This window comes from Paramacrobiotus metropolitanus, unplaced genomic scaffold (assembly GCF_019649055.1).
Source record: "Paramacrobiotus metropolitanus isolate TYO unplaced genomic scaffold, Prichtersi_v1.0 Parri_scaffold0000009, whole genome shotgun sequence".
In the NCBI taxonomy this organism is placed as follows: Eukaryota; Metazoa; Tardigrada; class Eutardigrada; order Parachela; family Macrobiotidae; genus Paramacrobiotus; species Paramacrobiotus metropolitanus.
The window spans coordinates 1,099,492-1,123,778 of NW_026570229.1; the positions used below are offsets into that span (position 1 = coordinate 1,099,492).

The following is a 24,287-nucleotide window of genomic DNA, read 5'->3' on the forward strand; positions in this document are numbered from 1 at the left end:
ACATGGGCTCAGAGAATGGGTTTTTGATGATGTTTTCATCAATTAGTGCACTGCTGCGTTTACAAAATTTATGCGCTGTAATGTTTTGCAAGTTTTATACCATAGAGCGTTTGTTGGAAGAAATGCGTATCAAATCAGTAAACAAAAACTCAAATCAAGTTATTGCGTTTAACTTGCAGTAATTTTCCTCGAGTTTTATTTCAAAATTTGCTTGCAAATAGGGATGCCGCTTTAGTAGATACAAATCACATTTAGAAAATTCAAAAAAGCAGAAATACTAGAACGGTTTTTTAACAATTTACACCTAGTATTCAATGAAACTGAAACCCTTCCAGTTCGCTGAAAAATGCTATTTTAAATCCATGACCTAATACCGCCTTTCACATACATCGGTACAGGAGTGCCATTTTTTTAAACGCAACATGGTTCAAAATTTTTCCCCTAATAATGACAAAACCTCGTAAAACAGGAAGCCGAAAATCGACTTCTGTTTATGTTTATGTAATCTACGATCAAATATCACGTTATAAATTTAAGCTTTGCATCTGTTATGTTATTGCAAAATTGCTGTAAACCTTAGCAACAAATTCGAAAACACAAATTGAAACTGGATGAACATGGCCAAATTAAAAAAACCAAAGAATTTTGATTGCTTATGCCCCTTTGGTGCGGTGGGAGAAACCAGTTATAAAGGGAGAACACTTTGTGATATTTACAATACTACAACCAAAAAAAATATTCCGAAAATAGCAAAATGCAACAGCAATTCAGGCCATGCTTAGATCTTGCTGGTAACTTTTTTTTGGATTATGCTGACTACAAGATTTCTAGGCAAAAACCTGATTTACGAGGAAGCTATTGTTAAAAGCAAATCCCTACCACAAAAACCAGAGCTGCGCGCTGTATGTTCTCTTTCAAGATTAGATAACCATGTCACCTCTCATTCAGGATTTCTGCTCGCTCCTTCGTGACTAGGAAGTCCTATCAAACCGTGATTTTTGTGCCCTTTAGTTCCCACAAAAGATTATTTCGATCAAATGAGTGCGAGCAGCACATTTAAACGGCAGTAGTGTCCATGCATTTTAAGAAATACTTGAAAAAGTTTTGTCAGCTGCCTAAATTTTGTTTTGGTTTTATTAACAGCATTAAATGTGTTTTGGGAGTAAGCGAAATATGTTTTCTGTTATTCTCACTTTTACAACTAATCTATGATTACTGAAAGCGCGAATTGCTCAACCTGAGAATAACTGATGTATAAATAACTGATCCGGAAATGCTTATAGAATTTATTCACTTACTTTGCCAACAAAATTGCAAGAAAACGACGAAATTTAATATGGAGAGAACCGTGGCCTACAAAGGGCTCCGGGTGAAACTCTCATTGACATAACAGACAAGCGTTACAAGCACCGGCATTACACAAAAGCATAATTTCTTGGAGGATCCAGCCGACCGGTGACTATTTAATTCTTTATGGTTCCTCGGGTTGGGCTGCGGTATCTGTGGATTTGGTACTTAAATCAGGTTGATGTTTCAAAATTAGGCCATGTTAAGTGAAAAATTTAAGCATTTGCGTTGGTTTTTTGAAGTACATTAAATATTAACAACCATTCTTTCATGAAAATCAAATTTATATTTTTTCAAAATTTCCGAAACCCGTGCAATTTATTGCACTCCAAAATGCTACCTTTAAAGTGGCGACGCTTGATGCAGACCACGCCTGTGCATATGATGGTAATTAACCCAGCGACCGTTCCCGCAAGAATGTAGATCGTGACGTTAACTGTGATAGGTGGATCACTGGCTCGGTCTCGCATTGCTTCTAGTTCCACTGGTGGTGTCGTGATTGCTGAAACGATGCCAACGCTAACGGAGGCTTCGGTTGGGTGGTCCGGCAGGACAATGCTGATTTCGGATCCTTGCTCTCCCCCCATGGCTCCTGCTACGCCACCGGCAATAGCCGCACCTGCTGCAAGCGGAACAGCCTTTTTCATAGCGCCTTTTCCAAAATCCAATAAACGTTCGAGTCCGGTCAAAGAATCTCCCTCTTTTTCACCCCGCTTCTTATTATGAAATCCACCAACAATCTTTTTCTGTAAAAAATTAAGTCAGCCATGATATTGGTTGATTTATTTATTTATTCTCGAGTGTTTTATTTTTGATATAAGAAGGATTACGTTTACTAGCTGTTATGATTTCCAAAGACCAAGAATACGCTGTGAGTTATTATTGTACTTGCCAGGTGATTGACTTGTTACGCTTATATTTAACGAAAGTTTTCTAGCCACCCTCGAATATAAAACAGATAAATAATTTGCTGTAGTTTTAAAAACGTTCTTTACAACTTTAGTAAATAAAAGCATTTTGCCTGACAAAAGAATTTGAACACCAGACACTAGTCGACGATTCCCGGTTAATAAACAATGAGCAAGTTCAGCGTTACCTGAGTTCAAAAAGTAATGAAATAACAATTTCAGCTACATTACCTTGTCCATTCCGTTCCGTCCACCCAAGCTTTTGTCATTGGAATTCCAAGAAACCCCGGGCGGCAGCTTTCCGTTCGAGCCTTTCCCAATCGACGGTTTAATCTTCGGAGAACCAATCCTGATACCTCCGGCGGGTGATCGATAACCGAAACGGGCTGAACATACCAGACAGAAACCAAAAGCGACTAGAACAGCAAAGGTCAAGAATCGAGAATCCATAGCTTCGTTGAGTTTGTGAGAACAGCCTTATTGGGTTTGTGAGAACAAAAACGTTGCAAGTGGTGGCAGCGCAAACAAAACTTAGAATTGATGGAAGCAAACAAATCTCCAGCTGATATCTTATTTATATACCGCAAATTTACAAACCAGTCCATCTTATGGGCTGTGCCTATCTAAACGACATCAGATATTGGTCGTCTAACCTTAAATTGCTTCGTGAATTCTTCGTAAAATACATTCAGCACGGTTCTATTGCCCCTAATATTTGCCTACGTTTTGGAATGCACGAACCGATATCAATGCGTTATTGTGCGTCTAAAGTTGTTGAGCAATAAATAGTTCACAGAACAAACTGCCATTAGAGGCCCCAAATGCCCGAAGTGTGAAACAACTGAAGTCAGAAACAGACAGTAATATTATAGAGTTTACGAACTGTATTACCTTTTCTGAAGCCGCAAGACCATACGCAAATGCCCTTTAACATATTAAATTGATGAAATGTGAAATTACTGAAATATTAAGGAATTTTTTTCTGCTTTACTTCTTTTCATAAATTGCGCGCATTCACTTGGCTCGTGTCAAATCGCGAAAAAATGTTATAAAACTCCGACACGTCGAACTATAAACTCGAATTTATAAAGCTCCGTATTGTGATAAACCGACATATGAAGTGCATTCCGAACCAAGATGACGATCTTCACTTATAAAACAAACATGCAGTTAATTAACCCTTTACTCATTTTTAACTCTTTACTCACCCGGGCACGTTTTCCTCATCCAAATTCAAAACAATGCCATGCTTTGTAAAATGGTAGCGTAATATTGTAGTATGCTAAAAATATTTTTTTCTACCGTCGTCAAAAAGGTGTAGCCATACAACAATTAAAATTTTGCGTACTATCACATATTGTGGAATGCAATACAGCACCAGTATTTTTCGTAATTATAATTATATCAACTTTTTACTGCAGCAACGCGGTTTTTTACAGCCGTCAAGTAGGGATGAAAAAGAGGCAGATTGCAGCTTGAGTACACATTTTCGAAAATTATTTATCAATTAGTGTTGTGAACAATAAGCTATGCAAACAATCGTTCTTTACTAATAAGCATATACCTGCCGTTCTTCATAACAAATTTTCGAAAATATGCCCTAGACAACAATGACACAAGCCCCCGCAAGTGAGCCTCTTTTACACCCCCAGTCGACATCTGTGGATGTCCACGGTGCTGCTGTTAAAATTTAACATGGTAATAATTATGAATAACATTTTTGCTCCATTGCATTACACAGTATGTGATAGTATGCAAAAATTTATTTGTTGTCTGGCCGCGCCCCGTTGACGATGGCAGATGAAAATACTTTTCAAAACATACTATACACCAGCATTTTACAAAACATGTGAATTTGTTTGGATTTGGAAGGGGAGAACGTGCCCTGGTCAGTAAACCTACTTAAGACAAGGATTTATTTTGGCTCCGCATGTGCTGAGAGATTTACTCCATACGGTGAAGCAAAATATACATACGGAATTTTTTTAAAAATAGGTTATGGTGTGATGCATCATGTGAAAGTGTTACATCGGATTCGGAAATAAAGGAATTATTTACCGAATTTTCACATTAAAGTCAGAAAGTGCACTGAGCCATCGCTTCCGTTTTTGTAATTGAGAAATCCAGTTTTGTTGTGATAAGCTAGTTAGGTCGCTCAGTTGCCGCTAAGTATGCTTATTCCTCGTGCGAGGTCTACGAATCCTGTTGTGTGCTGGTCTCTTCAGGTCACGTACCGTTTCTGCTGAACAGAAATGACTCTGACACTCAAGTGCCAGTGGTAAAAGGTGATGTGCCAAAAATTCACGACAATGATTTTCATTATTCTTTCACCTGAGCACTCAGGATAGATTCCTAAACAAACATTACCCGTTCGGTCGTTCAAATGGCCAGCTGTTGTAAGTGAATGGGAGTCTTCCACAAACCGATTCTCTTCCAGTTTTTTGCTTTACATAATTCAGCATAGTGTAATCTAGACGTATTAGAATTTAGAGAAGAAATTTCAGCTTTTGGCCGGGGCAAAAGTAAACCTTAAAGCAACAGGAACTGGAGTTATCTTTCATATAACTCGAAAAATTCGAACGTCAGAAAAGCATGGGCACGCAGTTTTTCTTTTTTTCTTTGATCTCTATGCTTAAAAAACTGCATTAAACTGTCAATTCCATGTCGAGTTCAGTTATCCTACAGGTCCTGAAAGGGCGCACAGAAAGTTATTTTCCCACAAGAGATATATATATATATATATTTGCTAGCTCCCGGATGGCACTTTTTGCTGCTGTAATCCAGAATAATTTAAAAATCTGTCCCAAAGAATCGAGGTAAGAAGTAGTTACCAAACTGTAATCGAATTCAGATTAATCGGGGATAAATGCTCCCCGAATTTTTACCTAACCTTGTCACGGGGTTTAACTTTGTAATTTGTATATGAACTTTCTTTTTCCGGTGAGGGTTTCTTTTAAAAAATTAAGTTATTAATTAATTCAGTCCTAATTAGTTGAGTTATTAATCAGAATGCTTTTAATTAACACATTAAATCGTTTGTGTATTCTTTCGAATGGAAGCTGGGCGGAATGAGGTGATAACTAATAAAAAACAACGCAAAAGGCCATTATATAACTCTTAATAATCTCTTTCATTTTTAGTGAAAACCTTAGTGTATAAAATGGTCAGGTTCCGCGACAATGTCATTATAGTTTGTGAATGGTGTCATTTATTATTACGTTTTAAACATCACACAAAGTATCAGTCACAGCGCAGCAGAAAAGCGCAAAGCAGCACAGTATCTCGGATATTGGTGCTACGACAGGATTTAAACTGCTTAGTTGTTACGTGAAGCTTTTGAGTGAAGTAATGAGAGAACCGTGGCCTACATGGGACGCCGGGTAAAACTCTCGAAAGAAAAACTGAAATAAACAAACAATGTTCTCAAGTTGAGAGGAAAAAACGACACAGTAGAAAGCGAAAAAAAAGAACATTTTTTTTGATTTTACATTTCATTATTTATCCCTGAGGTAGTAAAGTAAACGCGAAGTGCATATTGATGGACCGCTAGCTCTCCGCATCATCCGGTAACGTAGCGATGCTTCATGGTTTTTCCTTCTGATTGCTGATATCTGTAAAACAACTGGATTGTATGACACGCGATTGTACAAAAAAATAAACGGAACTACAAATGTCAAAATGTATGTTATTGTAAACTATAAATTACCGACGCGAAGCGTATGCCCAATCATTAAATAAAAAACTGAAAGTTTTTTTTGTCTGTCGCTCACGCCGTAAGAACAACGTTTTCGGTGCCTACAAGAAAGCGCTGAAGTTAAACTGTTAAGTTGTGGTTTAGATAAGTTTTGTTCTAGCAAGCCGTCTGGGTACTCGTATAACAATAGGGGTTAGCAGAGCCTTTAAGCCATTTTGCTACAATCAAATATTTAAGAGAAAGATATGATTCTAGTTTTCTTTCATTGTATGGTGGTAACTTGTAGCTCTAAGTTTCCGTTAAAGAATTCCTGTTCATCAGAAAATGTGAAAAAAAAACCAAAGTTACCTTTTTTTTGACGTCGGCATTTCATGCAGACGACCCCGGTACACATAATGGTAATTAATCCAGCAAACGTTCCCGCAAGAGCGTACGCACTCACGTTCACCGTGATATTGGGACCGCCAACCGGGTCCGGTGGTTTGACAACGCCTTTCATCGCCTCAGAGGTGTTGACAGCCAAATATCTGACGCTAGTAAAGGTCGAGCCATGCGGATCCGTTTTGACAATGTTGATTTCAGGATCCGCCTGTTCTCCGACCACGGCACCTGCTACACCACCAGCGATGGCTGCCCCCGCTGCAACACGCAATGCATTCCTTGCGGCACCTTTCCCGAAGTCCCACAAGCGTTCGACTCCAGTCGCGGATTTCTTGTTTATCTTTTTCAGGTCCTTCGCTTTAAATCGGTCAAAAACAAGCTGCAACGACAAGTAACAGAAGATAAGATTTGTAGTGCGGAATTCATTATCCACTGTCAAAGCTTTTTTGGCACGAAGTACACAAATCATAAACGTGCACGAATACTTCCGCTTTAGTAAATTCCAAAGCACTATTTTGCTTTGTTTTGCAAACTTCAATAGCCAGATAACGACGTTTTATAGCCGGTTAAACGAAGAGATAGTTACCAAACTGTAAAGTGTAAACTGCTTACATTACACGCTCGAAAGCGGTTTGTGCGCGCTATATCTTGCTTGGGGGTTTTAGCTGAAAATTCAAAAGTTTAACTGCATATAGGTGTACCAGAAACCTTATAATGGTGTTATAGTTATTAAATTTTCAGGTAAGCGCCCATATAAGATATTTTTTAAATTCGTAAAAAAAACGGTGCAAATGTGAATAATTGCGCAAACTGTCTTCAAACTGTTGTGCATTTATTTGTTAATCTTAAAAGAGATAGGTCCGTAATGTGAAATTTGGTCTTTCTTAATGCATCTGAGTTTTAGGAATTTGTTGTAAAGAAATAATTTCAAGAACGTAATTTGAGTGCATAAACCGCTTTCAAGCGTACGTGTGCGAATCATATGCATACAGAAGGTCAGGAAACAAATCAAAAAAGTGCTTGGGAATGTCCAAAAGCGAACGTTTTCGTGCTTCATACGAATTTGGCGCAACTTACCAGGTAACTTACCTTAAGTTCACATATGCTGAACGTTATACCTTTGTTTCTTAGTTATATATAGTGTGGTGACATAAGTTTAAGACTTGGCTAGTGCGTACATACGCACTGGAAGCGGCTTCTAGCTACAAAAACAGAAAGCCGCGCACGCTGCGCTGTGCTGGAGCGTTTTTAGCCAGTATTACTACCAAGTACTGTCGCTCTTTTGTGGAAACAAATAGTTTTAATTATTAAGAATAATAATGCGACTAACTGTACCATTTTTTATAGATTTTTCTACAGACTTGGCCTGCTACAAGAAAACATCTATTCTTTATGCAGCGCGAGCAGTTATACTTTCAGCTTTGAGCAACTTTCATAAATAGATGAATTACCTTGTTCATCACCTTGCTCCCGGCTGATCTTTTCCCATCCGGAACCAAAAAACCACCTGGCGCCGCTCTTCCAAGGTTAGGTTTCCCCCCGGGCAGCCTTCTTATACCTCTAGCTGGGAAGCGATAACCGAAACGTGCAGAGCATGCCAAAACGAGACCGAAAGCAACCAAAAACGCCGGGATCAGATATCTTGCCTGCATTTTGCAAAGTAGCGCTTAATTTAGTTTAAATTCGCTTCAGGCACGGACAGAAACTTGCAAAGTTTGACTGAAGCAGAAATTTTAGTTGCAGTTAAATATGTGCAGGCGAATACAGTGGTAAAACTTTATCAAGCGCATCCGTTTATATGACGCTCGCTGAAGTATAATCTCCTCCAAAATGCAATCGTTTTAAAGGTTTTCCATACAGCTAGCATTGCACAGGGAATGATAATAGTGTCCGTAATGGAATGCAACCACTTCAATGTCGAATTCTTCTACGTGCCTTCACTCACTAATTAAGCATGCTGGTAATAAAACAGCCATTACCGGAGAACGGTTCCTTCACCAAAATCTATCTTTGCATATCTTAAAAGCATTTCGTGCAATATCTTTAATGATGCTGCTTAGCCATTCAAAATGATTGGCACTTAAAACGTCAAAAACTGCTTTAACACGATCCATAATAATCACATTACTAACCATATTAAACTACATCGTTTTGTCAAGATTTGCTGCACTTTGGAACTGTCCCATAGTCACCCAAGAAAAGCAACAGGTTTTTAACAAAGTATATAGTAGAACTGCATTTCCTTTGAAGCATTTCATCAGAATATAATGCCTTTGCATAAAAAACATAATTCTTCACTGCGTAACATAAGCCGCAGTTCACGTAATCTCTACTGTAGACACAAACATAAAAACGACCAAGTAAGTTCATGCAGGATTTTAGTTCTACTCAGATAACGGGTAGTTACCGTCGAAATTGTTCATTTGGATGGCAACCTTCTATTGACAATTAAATTTAAGTAGTTTTATTGTGTGGTATTGCTTATCCCACATATAGGTATTTCCGGGTAAGTGGTGCTAGTGATACAGGTTGCAATTTACTTTGATATTCAGCCTTTAATAATAGTAACATAGAGCATAGCATAGACTGCCACAGAGCAATGGCATTTTGCGTGCCGATATTGTTGCAAAATTAAATTTAATGTCTTAAAGTGGACCACCGCAATTACACGATGAACAGAAACAAAAGGTACCTAAGGTGAATAACTGACCTAATAGTATTAGTCCTGACGTAACCTTTCCTTCTACATTTGAGTATTTTATACGAACATTGTGGCCGTGATTCCGACAGTCGACCTGTTGTTTGTGTTTATCGTAGATAAAACAGCTTATGTGTAATTGCAGTGGTTAATACTATTAGGTCGATTATTCATGTTAAACAGCATTGAAGAAATTCATTAAAGAGACATGTATTTAAAGCGATTCGCTTTTTCAAATGTATGACATGCCCAAACATCGTGTCTAACTAGTTTTTCAGGAATTGTAGTTGTTCTGTACTGCTCTCTGAGCGTTTCATTAATTGGCTTAAATACTTTTGCAGACGCAAGAGTTTTCTTTTGTTTTTGCTTAAAATTCAGCCCCTCAATACACCATCAAATTAATTCTTTTTCTTGCACAATCATTATAATGTGAAACTAAACTAGACGAAAATCGCATAAAACTTTCTGATATTCAAAAAAGTTCTCAGTTAAAAAGTCGAGCATTCAGCAACCTTGGCCGCTAAATAGTTTTAGAAAGCTTTCCTCACTTGCCGTTTTCCAATCGTTCGCAAATGAACTTCAGCTCAGCATCTTCTGAACGGGGATCAAGCGTGACCCGCACCAGATAGCTTGTCGTGAAGGGACCTGGCCCATGTTTCGAAAGCCATTTCTCCTCTGATTTGCGTTTCTTTACCGCTGAAAAAAACGACAATATAAAATTCAGAAAACAAAGAAAAATTCCACTGGCTCAAAACTCATACGGCTGCGAAAAACTGTCTAACGTTGCAATTACATATCACTGCCAAACTAAATGGGACAGTTTCTATCAAATACTGCTATTTGTTAAAAAAACTACAATAAACACAAGGATTGCTAGAAATCTATTTGATCGTATTATTATGATTATTATTGCAGTTTTATTAATTTAGGCTGATCGGGTGTCACGAAGCCGAACTATTATATATCCAAGAAATCGCTTATTGTTTCTAACTTATTCGTGGTACATACGCACGTTTTTTCGGCTTTGGTTTCAAGCAGTTTCTCTGGTTTTGAGCTGACTTTTTCCGTTCTTTGGTGACTCTTTTTCCGCTTGAAAACTTTCGTGTTCTCGGCTTCAAGGCAGGTGGACGAGGCTTCTCAGTTTCCGCTATAGAAATAACAACGCAACTAATACTTTGATAACATTTAATTTGAAAGGAACTATAGTAGTTACTTAAAGCACATATTTGGAGACCTGAGCACTCATACATGAATTAATTAATGCAACAGTTAGCTCTAATTAGTTAAGCGCAAGGTTCCTGTCGATTCGGCCATTTTTTCCGCACCTCGTATGAGGCGGTTAGGATATGGTTTCAAGTTGTCTCAGAACAATGACTATATTACACTGTCACGTAGTCCAAAAAAATAATTTATTTTCGCTTAATTAACTATAAGGTTTTTAAGTAAAAAATTTCAAGTTTCAATACACCGAATGTTGAATGCAAAAAATACCATTTGGTACGCTATCCTGTGCAGGCACATTATGGAAGTTTATCACACACAGGAAATCTGGATATCGTTTCATTTGAAAATTTAAAATATTATTGCAACGTTCTTGGGCAGTCCCGCATCCGGAAGCTTAAAGTTATAAATCCTGTAGCTTTCATGGTACCGAAAACTGGTGTGTACAAGACCTGTGCAGCTATTTAGCGAAACGCGAGTTATTTTGGAGCCATCAAGCTATGACCTATATTTATTGGGCAAAGGCCATCAGCGTAACAAAAGTGCATTCGCGTAATACTACTTAAAATGATAGAAATTTAAACCAAAATCGTTATCGCCGTCGAAAATCTTGGGACGCATATTCAAGGTGCCAAAACCGCATCAACTTTAAATAACTTAAATCTTAAGCGTAATTCGCAACGCAAAAAGCGTAACTGTAGCGTAGCTCGCATACAAATTACCGATATTTTGCATTATAGCGTAGCTCAAAAATACCTCGAGAATAGCTCAACTCTCATTATTCTCGCAGAAATAGCGTATCTTATAGCGCAATTCGCGCGGTCGCTCTAGCTTTTAACTCTAGCGGGGGGTTAATTTTCCGTAGCTGCCCAGGTCTGGTGTGTACTAATAAGCTCATGGTACAGAGCTGCAAATAATGACATACTGAATATTCTACTGAATTTTTTGTAACGGGTTCAGATGTTAAAGGGTTATGCAGTTATATTTAATTTCTGACAAAGCGTGTTCGAAGTTTACATTCTCTTGCTGCGCCATGTCTTGTACAAAGAATGTTCAGCTGGAACGCTAGGTGAAAACCAGGAAAGAGCAGTGGAGTGGGAGACGGAGAGCGAATACATGCCGCATGCAAAGACACTGGCCGCTTGTCAAACAAGCCATTACACTGTCCTGTCACTAATTGACAAGGGGCACATGGTCATTAGCTGCGGGGGCGGGATTAACAGTTACCACGCCCATGTCTCGTTGGTGGATTGTTCACGCGCCACCATGTACTGCCATATTCGTTAACCATGCAGTATATTTTACGGGATAAGTTTATTTCTGGATTTCTCCAGTTTGCTAAATCAACTACTGATATAAAAAGCACAATCATGAACTGAATATCGTTAAGTATTCGTCGAATGTGAGAAAGTCAGTCAGAAAATGGCAAGTGGATGGATTTATTTCACCTTGAGTCACATCTGCTCGCAAACTGCGGGATGCTTGAATTGCCCAACAAAGTTTGGCTTAATTTATGGAATTGTTTACTCCCGGACCTTGCGTTATGGGCAAGAACAACAAAAAAGGCTATTGTCACACTGGTACAGGATATAAAATTGTACAATGCGGCACGCTACGTGCCGCTGAAGTACAAAACTGGCGCAATGCTCGTCATTATTTTTTATGCCTCATCCAGCATTCTTGTTAAGTACATTTTGATTAGTGCCAATAAGTTATAATAATTCAACCGTAGTTTTGAATAGCTTTCTAAAGTTTAAGGTACGTTAAACATTTTGTATGAACGCGAAGTAAATTAGTTTTTATTGAAGCTTACGGCTGACCCTACGGAAAATATCCTGAATATATCCCAGGCTTTGTAATAGAATGGTTTTAATGTTGTAGCATACTACGCCGATAAGTATGTAACAATAAATGCACATTGTAGTACATATTAAAATGCACATACTGTTATGATAATAATGACAGTAAACAATTGCAAACAGAATAAACAAAACATCCTACAGGTATGAGAAAAAACTAACGTGATTCTACCAAGGCATTTGCCATGATTCTACTTTTCGCTGTACTGTAATTATTCGGCTTATATTGCACTATCGTACTCTTGTGCAATGGTTAGTAAACGCTTCTATGTGAAAATATCTGTAATGTGCCACAGCCAAAGGCACGTGTCATACAGGCACCTGCAAGTACTGCGTAGTGTGCGTTTGTCGCATATAGGGACGACCCTTACGTTGGGACATTGTAGTACGGCATTCGTGTACAAAGTTTAAATTGCCAAAATTCGGGGGTAGGCAAGTAAATTATGATCAACGCACCATTTTGTAGAAAATTTTACGTTGGTTAGATCTTTTCTCTGAATCCAAACCGAAAAGTTAACCATTCGCTGAAGAAAGTTATAAAACCCGAGGTGTATAAGTATTTTTCGTAGACTGCTATGCTATGCGTCGTGGCCAAAATCCACCAAAGGTGCAAATCTCAGTCCAGACCAAATCACACCTCATTAGCCATGTGCCGGTTGTCAATTGCTTCGGCTCGGCATTTCTTTGAAGAAGCTAACTGCGTTGCTAATCGCTACATCTGAAAATCGTTTTCTTCGCTGCTGACCATTAAAACCGAATTAATAACCTGGATTGTCTTAATGCAGCGGTAGCCGCTTTCTCTTGGTTGAGCCGCGCTTTCTCCTTCCGTATCCTTGACGGAGAGTTGTTTTTCAAACTAAACAAATTATCTTGAATGACAACAACATATATTTTTATAAACGAGACTTAATTCTTCACAATCAGCTAAAAGCACCACAATCAATAAAGGCTGGAAACCTAGCATTAACTCCTTTACTCCTTTACAATAATGTCAATTCAATGCATTGCTACGTACTTAAATGTACTTCTGGTGGAAGTATGTAAACGCCGTACATATCGAAGGTATTACTGATAGAGTACAATTACTGATATAGAAAGTTAGTTGTCATGAAAAAATTTTATGATTTACAAAAACTTAGTAATAAATAGGTGTTGTTCCAAATGAGCTACTATTTGATCCGTAGTAGTGATCCTGTTTCTGAGTAAAGGGTAACAAAATCTAGATTAAAGAATCGGGAACTGGTTGCCGTTATTTAATTTACTCACTAAGACAACAGTGTTTGCAAGTGCCGGTAAACTACTTGACAGCCCATATTTAAACATTATAAACACAAAAAGAAATTTAAATCTTTGTTCGGGTTAAGAAGTAATCACAACTCTTAAAAAAGGTTTTAGATTGTAAATTAACGTTTCTCTAACGTTGTGCACAACTGAGAATATCGCCGAATTCCATCAGTGTTCTGTAAAGTAGCCTTACACGCTGCACGCACACGACATAATATAATAATCACGACTTCATCATAGCTATCATAAATAAGCACTGTAAACAGACGTCTATAAATACACATTGCTACGGAAATATTGTCCGCATCAACTGCATTAACACCTGTTTACGCCCACGAGCAACGCTGTATATCGCCTGCGCGTCACACAGCATTAAGATACAGGTCCACATGCGCCAGCGCACACATGTCCTCTCAAGTTATAGCGGGTGGATGAAAAAAACTTGGCTATATGTATCAGATAGATCTATTTTATTTATTGCTGCTTATCATGCAACGAAAAATTGTGATTAAATTCAAATAAATCAAAATAAAAACCCTGTTATTTTCCGGGCAAAAGCACAGAGTGCGCTGACTGCATGGCTTAACCAGCCTAAACACCGTTACGGGAGAAATAAATTAAAATGGGGAACGATATATTCTTCTGCCACCCGGTACGTCTTTTCTATCAATTGACGACAACATCTTCGAACGTGATTTATGAAAGAGTATCTCGAATACTCGCATGAAACAAAGTTACATGTCTGCCTCATCAAAAGTGACCGGTTTAAGGAGTGTCAGTTTCAGCGTCGCTTTTCCGAATGATGCCAGATAAAATTAATGAAATCGCCCATAAATCAGTCTGTACAATATGCCGTCCAGTTATGTACACCACATTCGGATACGCGCCTAATAAATTTTCAGTCACGCTGACAGAAAAGAAATCCTAAATGTTCGCAACAGCTTTACACAAGTAAGCGTGGGCAAAAATAATTTATTATTGGACGGGTCTTTCTCGAAAGCTTAAGTACTATGACATTCTTAATGCGTATACAATTTATGCACAGTATGGTGATAACATTAGAAAGACAAGGAAACAAAAAGTATGTGCGAAGTGAAAATCTTTTATGGCGGGCATACTTTACCAGGCGCGCTATGAAGTAGGTTTCCGACGGATTTCTTATCAAACAAGTGCGATATCACGGGAGTTTGCAGATAAAAGCAATAAAGGCAAAGATAACTCGTATCTCTAATCAAGCAGTACTCCACCTTCCTACGCTGATTGATGCACAGAAGCGAAACCGGGGCACTTCACATCAAAAACAATAACATTAATCACAAATCGTATATGTCCACGGCACGTAGTTTAGTTAACCATGAATAATAAGAAAACGGTTATTGCGAAGCAGATGATGGGTAAGCAAGCGATCTAACAGTAAGTGCGGGAGCAGTTACTGACAAACATAGTGCGGTGCAGATCATTCTGAGGGCTAATTTCACATTAATTGTTTTTTACATGGTAAATTCGCCGACAGGCTTGAACAAGATCAGAAAACTGATTTTTTTGATAAATATACGCCGAAGATCACACATTCAGGCATTATCCTAAACTGTGCAATGTTATTCTGATTCTGCACAGTTTACGAATTATTCGCACTTTGAGTTGCCCTCTGCAAGTCAGATATTTATTAATGTAAATTACTTTCAGCGCCTGGTGCATAGTGGCTGGACAACAGCGGGATGTTTGCCTTTGCAGAAATAAATATTTACCCAGTAATAACGTGTACTTCTTTAGTGAAATAAAAATTGGGCATGTTAATTACTGTAGTGGCAAGTGAAATCCCTTTTCGTACAGGTTAAACAATGTCCACTTTGTGCGCTCGCTCACTGTCCACCGGCTCAATAATTAAAAAATAAGCGTATAAGAAAAGAATAAGCAAGCCGTAAAGTAAAACTAAAATTTGCCTACGGTGAAGCGTGATATCTAATGGTAAGCGCTTATTCTCAGAGCCCCTGCGGCTCTGAAAAATCAGAAGTTCTACACTATAGGGAGTGGGAGGCACCAATTTTATTTGGTATTGCTAATCTGCCAATACTGCAGCACGCAACACATATAAAATCACTGATTGCCGCAAAAGTTTTTAGAAAACGCTTTTTCTGTAACATTGATGTTTGCATTACAGGTATTGCCAAAAATTTCCTATAACACATAGCGTGCATTATACATGCGCAGAAATTAAAACCGTCGTGAATTCAAAATAATAATATGCTGTGACGATCGTGCGGCCAGTGCGGTATACCTTTTTTTCTTTATCTGGCCTTTTAGGTATATCTCACATACTCCCTAAGCACAACCCCTGCTGCGAAATAAACGCAATGACTACAAAACACAAATCATTCGCGTACTTAAAAAAGCAGCAAAGCAATTTTTCCGTTTTTAAGCTTATGGAAAAATAAGAACCGCTTTATAAAAAACATAAAGATATGGCATACTGTAATTATTAGTTGAACGGGCTTTTTAAAGACTAATTTGTTACTGATGTCTTAGTAAACTAAAAAATACGGCTGCAGCGAAAACGTAAAATCTAAGCAAATTTGATTTATTAGTTAAGCGGATACATTATGACAGTGATAGGCAGGACCAAAACAAACGGAAAAGTAACGCAACGTATAGACAGTATATTAAATACTGGGTACTGGATCAATCCATATATATGATACTGGACATGATCCTGGATAAAGCGCTATTTAACTATTATGTTATGCTAATTTTTTTAGTTTTACGACCACTGCACACCATTTGGTAACCTTTTTTAATGTGTAATTTATAGCCGAATAACTCCAGCCGAACTACCCCCAAGCCGTTATGGCAAACATTTAAGCGACGATATAACTACGTAACAGCTTTAAGTTTGATGGAATTTGAACAACGCTAGCATAATAATAATTTCGATCTAAAAACTTAGCTCTCCCACCCCTTGCGTGAAAAGAAAAAACTTGAGTTTGCCACTGCCCACAACATATTTTTCAAACGAGGCTGTGGCAAAGCAGGTGCAACTGTGCTTGCCAAAAGAATATTTTGCTAGTTACAATACGGTATATTACACAGCCCTTCTGACGTACACATAAATGCATTACAAACAACAAACGTGGCGACCCACAAACGAAAGCTGGACGCCATTTTTTTTATTGTACTACTTGGTAATCATTATATCTACCCCTTACCTCGGATTCGCCTACGAGGAGAGATGCAATCAAGGCGAATGCCGCAAGCGTCAATCCGCCGCTCTAAATCGTCCTCTTCGACTTCGGAATCTGGCTGATTCCGTTCTTCGGCTTCAGTCAAAATAAAATCCATTTTAAGTTTACGTTCCGTCAGTGATAGTTATAAACTAAAAGTAAAAGAATAAATGGAGACAATTTTCATTTCAAGAACGGGTAAAATCAGCGGCTTTCATAACTCCGCCTTCAAGCCAATCTAACTGGTTTACTGTCGGCGGCATCTCTGTGGAATATCCACGCTCTTACTCTGCCGTGCTTACAGTATTGCAGCCCTACAAAATGATGTCTTGCCAATGTCCACAGAGCAGTCTTACTGAATACCCGGCCGCTTTAATTCGAATTAGAGTATTAGACGTATTTCAACAAAGGTCACCATGGGCAACGAGGAAGGTAAAACAATGGCTTTTCACAAATGTTTCGACTTTTGCGATATTGAAGTGCCACCGTTTTCTTGTGAAAGGTAAACCAGCAGTACCTGAAGAGAGTGATGGAACATCGCCTGAGGACAGTGATAGAGATTCCATATTTACGGATGATTCTACTCCAACTCCCAGTCCGCAGCCTTTACGGGCTGAGGAGGTATGTTGCTGTGTAAAGGTCCTACAAAACTGCTCAAAATAAATTGACTGCTTTTAAATTTTTGTAAAGTTTAATTAATAATCGATATTGCTAACATGATTGATAGGTTGAGTAACATTAGTATAATTACTTATAAAAATTCTGTTCAATAGTCATGGCATACGCTGCAGGTTTAGATAATAATGACAAATATGTGAAGACTCGACTTGTTACACGAACAGAAAAATGCTTTTTGAAATTTTGAAATTATTCAAGTTCCACTAGAGGTATCGGCCGAGCATTTACTAATCCTTCTAATTGTTTGCCCATCAAAGTGATTGATTGATTGATTGATTTATTTTGAGTAGCCAAGCCCGTAAACGGGCACTCTCACATTGCGCCTCACAGGTCAGTCTTAAGACGCAACGAATGTATGGCATTACGGTTTTCGTTCTCATGTCATCGTCTCGCTGCAGAAAATTCCTGTTTTAAATAATTTTGATGAAAGCGCTACCGTGTTTTTTTAATGGTCACGACTCCGTATCTATCCATACATTGTACTCGGTACAATATTTTCGGTTCTTTCTTTACCTGCTAGCACGAAAATTTACTTTTTCAATTTGTTTTCATCACGAAAAAAACTTTTTCGTTAACCTTGTTCTCGTTAACTGTCATCGCTGTCAACTGTCATCGCTGCATAAATTAAAGTATTAAATTTTTTTCCGTGAATAAGTAAATCATGGGCGCCCGTATGCCAGTTTTTCTGCCATGGTTTGGCTAGTATCTTTTCTGATTCAGAAGTGGTTGAGCCAACCTATGCGAGAAAAACTGGAATTTGGACTCAGTTTCGCAGATCGTGTCTTGTGTAAGTGTTGCCTGTTACGGACGTTTGTAGAAAGTTTTTCATAAAATTATTAATATGCAGACTAGACTTTTTTGTAAAATATGGCATTGCGCCGAGTAAAACAGCGTAGATTTGTGTCAAACCGAATGAATGTCAGTATTAAAAGTAATCTGCCGAACGAAAGAAAGGGTCAGAGCAGGTAGTGCACGGAATACTAGTAGTGCCAAAGGTTAGTGTACAGAAAAAATTTAGCAAGGAATATTGAGCAGCCTTTTAACCGTTTGTAATTAATATAATTACCAAGTGTTCGACAGACTTTGGGTTTGGTTGCAGTCTCGCAGTTAGCCTTTAACTTATTTACTAGAGCACGGCATTCAGGTTCAAAACCAGATAATCATACAGTAGTTAAACTAAAATTAGATGGGTAATTGTATTTTATGCTATTAGAGTACAGAATCAGCACCATCCGTAATAAATTTTTTGTTTTACGACGCTTTCATTGCGCAGTGCTTCTTCTTTGTTGTTATGTACAGGCTTTGTTTGCGTAATGTTACTATGCTACTATATACAATAAACATTGCAGGTAGTTTACTTCAAATCTACGCTCCGGTTTTGTGACATCGGACTTTTTTCAAATCGTAAAGATTTCTCCGGCTGTGTTAGCGACCAGTGAACTATTATGATTTAACGAAACAGTCCGGTACCGCAATGTAATAGACTAAGACAGCTGTTATTCGTCTGAATTTGTGTTCGGCCGCTTTTATTCGTTGTGGGTGTAAGATTGCTTACCAAATTACATAACGGAAGCGTATTAACTGGGTATATACAAAATGCAGCATATTGCTTACGTTGTGTGATTTGTCGCAAAATAACCAAAAGAGTTTTATTGTTGCTTATCTCAGATCATCGAGAAATAACAACCGCTTGTTTTGCTGCATTAATCACGTTACGTTTTTCCGTCTGTTTGCTTTATCTTAATGGTGCACAGCCTGAATGCATAGCTTTAAAGTAATGGACTTGTTAACTCACAATACATTACTCTGTGGCGAAACCAAAGTGTGTGAGAATGTCTTTGTGATTTATGGCTGGCGCTGGATCGTTAGCGGTTACCAATAGCCTTCACAGCATGCACGTGCCGCCTTGTATATCAGATTATAGAATGCCATCGCTATCCGACAAGTGGTGCCATATGCCGCACTTAACGTGTCTGGGCTTGCGCCTGTCATCGGATGTGTCCTAATTAACACTTCGTCGACTGGCAGTTTTGAACAACGAGGTCTACTTTCATGGTGTAAGCCACCAGAACCACACGATTGGTCATTAGCTTTTTCTGCCCAATGGTGCCTTTTGTTTTCATTATGTTTGACCAATTCCATGAAGGGAGAAAACAAAAGAAACAGAGTAAGACACGTGCGCCAGATTTACTTGTGATGAAAGAGAAAGGAGACAACTGATCAGTGCTATCTCTTTCTGTCTTTCATCAGCCCAGCTGACCCGGATCAGCCATACTTCTATACCTAGACCGGCTTGCGGTATGCTCACCTGCGCTGCGTCTTCTCGGCTGCTTCAGTTGTCTTCCATGTATGCCGTTTTGTCGAGCACGGGAATCATTGGGCAGTCTTCTCAAACTTCCCAATGCTTCCCATTTTTTTGTTGGGCAACGGCACAACATATATCGCTGAAAATTTACCAGTTACATATGAATGTTGTTTAGTAAGAGGCCTGATTTTCTCGAAACCTTTCATTCACGCAGCAGGACGGTGTGGCCCTTTGAATGCTCATATCCCAGAAGGATGGTGACTTACACCATCTGAATACTGGACTTCCGGTAGCATCGAGTAGGTCGAAACCAACACGATCAGAAACTAGACCCGTTTTCACTCACATAGCCAGAAAGTTTTGTTAAAAAATTATTTTTTTGAAATTTGTTACTGAATTAATAAGGTCACTTCTGGTGTGAGTAACCGTGATAGTAGACGAAGTGTTAACAAACCATTAAACGAAAGCCCATTTGCAGTGAAGTCAGTGCAATAATATTTGACGTAACTTGAAAGTCGCTTAGTACTTGCAAATTGTCTGTCGCATTCACGTGGTGTTCAAGTGACCCGATCACAATACTGATGATAATTTGCATCATTCACCGGCATAATTGCAGCACGATACTGCACCACGTGATATTTTTAGGGAATTATACCCGCCACCTCCCTATGGGGTTGCGGTGTACAGTTGACTGGCCAAAAGGTATAACTCTTTTGTTAAAAAAACTTTTGTAAATACAGTAATGTTTTTCCTAGGCGTTAGCACAGGATTTGGGTTCATTTTTTCATTGCAGTTTTCATAAAAATCGCATAAAACGTAGGAAATGTCTACGAAAAACTCAAACTAGAATGGCTACATTTTCTCTAAGATTTCACAGCATGAAAAAACTCAATTAAGAAAGGAAATTTTTTGTGAGCTTGTGCCGGCCATAGGTTAGCGGAGCTGACTATGTCGCCTGCTAAATGCCACTGCCCATTGACGGTCTACACCATAAAACGTTTAATTTTGTGAAATCTGGGCGAATAGGAATTACGTGAAGGTAACTTCATTAAATTGCAAACCAAATTCTCTAAAACAGAAGCGGTCAATAAACTGACCACTGGCCAGCAAAAAACTGTAAATGTCTAAAACCAGTTTTCGTATGTTTTGAACGGTACTACAGGTAAAGTACAAATATACGTTGCTTACGATGTTTCTTCCCAAAGCTTTCATTATACTCTTATATGGGATTGCCCGAAGCCGCATTGTCCGCGATTACACTTTTTCAGATTGTGACCGCAGGTGGCAGTGTCAATAGAGCGGCGCGGAAGGTCAGGATGCAGTGGTCATTGGCGCCAACCTCAGATATTATTTAGCACTAACAATTTTTGGAACGCGTTAGCGGTCCTAAGTAACTAGTACTGCTGACGCTAAAATCAACATTATTGATGTGCTGTCTTCATTGTGCATTTTCGAACTGTAGTTTGCAACCGCCCGAAACTTATCAAAACTCGGAACACAGGTTTCTTTAAAGCCGCGCAGTGCTCTCCTAGGTTTCCCAAGCGATGCATCGATGTGCACATACGCGGCTATGCGCACGGTGTTGTGCCGCCATTTGACAATGTTATTGCAATGGCGATAGGATTACAGTCAGGACGGTTTCCCTAATGTTGTTACCCGGAAGCCGACCGCCCGAGGTGTTGATTAGCAACAGCGTTTTTTTGCCAGCTTGCGATAACCGGAACCGTGTGGCACATGTTTTGCGTCCGAATCGACAGTAACTTGTTCCATTTAAGTAATAAAATGAAGCTGTCGAAAGAGGATCCACCCGTGTATTCGAAACACTTCATGCGTTTAGCAAACAAGACGTATTTTTGACGAACATTGGCCTCGTAATCTTTGATTTCCAAATAATCTGGTGGGCATTTCTGAATAAAGTATTATCAATTGTACCTTGCCGATTTATTTCAAATTTATCGAATCATATCGACTAGAAAGTTATTGCTTATTAATATTATTATTACTATAGCTTATTACGTTATGGTAAAAACACATTGTCGCCTCCTCAACGGTAATGCCCGTCAACGGGCTAATATCCGTAAAAATATTCGATTTTTGCAGACTGTAGCACCCGCATCACCGGCGCGCATTCCGGACTTGGATTTCGATCCGACCTTGAACTCTCGTTTGGCGGTACGTTTTTAAACGTAAAACGTATTTGATTTTCTGGTTTCTGTGGTTCAGCGCGTAGTGCAGGTTGTGCTACTCGGCTTCTTTCGATTCTTTTATCATAGGAACGTATTTTAATTCTGGTATTTTCAGGTTGAAGAAAACGAACTTCTCTTGGAGTTTTTTGCGAATGATCACACATGCAACAGCGACACCTTGGCTTTTTCGGACGAGATGTTGCAAGAATACTACTGTTCTTGCCTCGGCATCTTCGAGTGCTGTGTATGCCGCTACGAGACAACAATGCGTCACCAGATTTGTGACCACGTTGCAACGCATATTATGGAAAGCATCGCCGATGGAAAAGTGCTGGGGACCGAAAAGGATCACATTTGCATGGAGAACTAACTCGATAAACCTGCTTCTTACAACACAGTGTTCCTTTGTTGATATTTTGTCGTTTCATAACATTCATGTCGCAGGAGGTAACCCTGCTATCAGTATCTGTTCTGTGCATTTTACCATGAGGGCAGCAGTACTTCGTAGTGCGCTTAATTACTGTAAGCTTCCTGTTTCAAAATTTGATAGCGTTCGTATTTGACGTTTTACTGAATAACCCTGCGACCTTACCGCACACTTTTCTGGAGTTTCGCGCTTCTGGTAACTGTAGACGTAGTCACAAACTATTCGTGATCGCGAATCCCTTTTTCAGCCTGAACAACCTGCTTGCTAGAAACATTAAAGAAGTAATCCCAAGTGCAGCCCTGGGCAAATTGCCGAATATATCCGGCTTCTTTTAAACTAGAAGTCTCCATGAGTGGATCGTGCTTGAAGTCACAGTGAGGTGAAAACTGAAGTAGATCAGCTTAAAAATAGCGTTAAGCCGGTACCGAGCGACACTTAAGCTTGCACTGATTATTTTTTTAAAAATTCGGTTGAGGCCCTATTCTTCAGGTGATATGCTACAGTTGTTTATCATCCAGTTTTGCCACGGGTGGTTACTGACAACAGTCGATTTCAGTTAAGTGTTGATGACCTTTACCTTGCGTCAGCGAGCACCGTCAGACTGAAGTGTGACCTTAAATGTGAGCTCGCCGAGCACCCGCATGTTCTCGGAGAAGGCGGTTTCTGCTAAAATCTCGATTCCAAAGCGTTTAGCGTCAACTACAGGTTATTAATCCATGTAGCAAGTTAAAGACACTCGGCTCCTACAATCTTTACTAGCCACCGTAACTTTTTATTGCTACCGCTTTGCTGGTTTTTTCTTCCACTTTTCTGACACTTCCACACCATACAAGTCTGTGGGAAATGCCCTTGTTGCAACGCTACGTCAACCACTGATTGCACAAAATTTTTGTTTTGGCCCGTAACGTATGCCTTTTGGGTCACTCAACAGCTTGCAGAAAAGTTCATGAAAATTATCATTGGATAAATCAGTTCTCGGCTTCCTACTAACCGATCAAAAGACTTAATAGTTAATATTTCTAGATTTGCGATAGAAAGCTACACGGAGGAAGTTCAAATAGAAAAACAGAATAGCTTGCAGAAAAAATTGACAGTTGTTTTATAAAAACGCCCGAACTTCGCTGCCCAGGGCTTTAAGAATCTTTAATAACACCGGTTAGGACGTACACTCGTGTATGGGCACTACGGCCAAGTTCGTGTGATCCAGACATCTTCCTCCGTGTTAATTTGCGAACACAACTAGGTATGCAGTTTATGCCTGGCCCAACCAGCTGTGGTCAGAAGAATCCAGAAGATGGACCACAGTTGGCCTTGAACAGAACGCATCACTGAGAGTTAAATCCTGCAGAGGAACTACCAACAGTAACATTTCACCTTTTGTATATCCTGGCTTAAAGGTCTTTTTGTCATCTATATAGATGCAACTATTATTACAAAAAAAACTGAATTGCTATAACAAGTATCTCAGTAGGATGCAATGGAGAAAAACTGTTATAAATGCCATTGAAAACTTCTTAGCATTTCCATGGATTTTACCGGGATAATTTCAGTAATTTATCACACACATCCTTCTAATAATTTTCACGTGCTAGGCGTCTTCTAGTTCAGGTATCATCTTCTTATTTTACTTAATAAACAAAGGCACTTGTTCATACTGCTTCTCAGTACCGGTAGACAAATAACCTGCAGGTGGGTTTAGAAAACTTACAAAGGTGTGAATCCAAACATGATGCGCCAAAACTCATTTCGAAGAATACGAGGAATACCGGTAAGAAGGCCATACACGCTAGGCGAAGTTGGCGAACACTGACCGGACAAGGCGGAATACAGGCAGCACATGCAAGAATACTTAGAGAATGCGCGGAATACAAGTGCCTCATACGAAGGCACACCTGGCGAACACTGGCCGGATAAGGCGGAATACAGGCAGCACATGCGGGAATACAAAGAGAATACGTGGAATACATGTGCCTTATACGAAAGCACACCTGGCGAACTCTGCCCCGACAAGGCGGAATACAGGACGAACGTACCGGAATACGTAGAGAATACGCGGAATACAGGTGCCTCATACGACACCT

At 39.1% G+C, this 24,287-nt stretch overlaps 3 protein-coding genes across 3 annotated transcripts; all 3 read right to left on the reverse strand.

The window, feature by feature from the left end:
- Positions 1–1,380: 1,380 nt before the first annotated feature.
- Positions 1,381–2,782, reverse strand: LOC129583115 (uncharacterized). Its single transcript, XM_055474829.1, has 3 exons — positions 2,487–2,782; positions 1,688–2,093; positions 1,381–1,500 (listed from the first exon to the last, which is right to left on the reverse strand). Exons 1-3 carry the CDS (start codon positions 2,703–2,705, stop codon positions 1,472–1,474), a joined length of 654 nt encoding a protein of 217 aa, XP_055330804.1. The 5' UTR covers positions 2,706–2,782; the 3' UTR covers positions 1,381–1,471.
- A 2,985-nt stretch (positions 2,783–5,767) lies between these two features.
- LOC129583117 (uncharacterized) lies at positions 5,768–8,070 on the reverse strand. Its single transcript, XM_055474832.1, has 3 exons — positions 7,782–8,070; positions 6,298–6,709; positions 5,768–5,866 (listed from the first exon to the last, which is right to left on the reverse strand). Exons 1-3 carry the CDS (start codon positions 7,980–7,982, stop codon positions 5,838–5,840), a joined length of 642 nt encoding a protein of 213 aa, XP_055330807.1. The 5' UTR covers positions 7,983–8,070; the 3' UTR covers positions 5,768–5,837.
- A 1,502-nt stretch (positions 8,071–9,572) lies between these two features.
- On the reverse strand, positions 9,573–16,728 carry LOC129582918 (uncharacterized). Its single transcript, XM_055474549.1, has 3 exons — positions 16,596–16,728; positions 10,041–10,175; positions 9,573–9,724 (listed from the first exon to the last, which is right to left on the reverse strand). The coding sequence occupies exons 1-3, from the start codon at positions 16,726–16,728 to the stop codon at positions 9,573–9,575; spliced, it is 420 nt and encodes a 139-aa protein (XP_055330524.1).
- Positions 16,729–24,287: the final 7,559 nt, after the last annotated feature.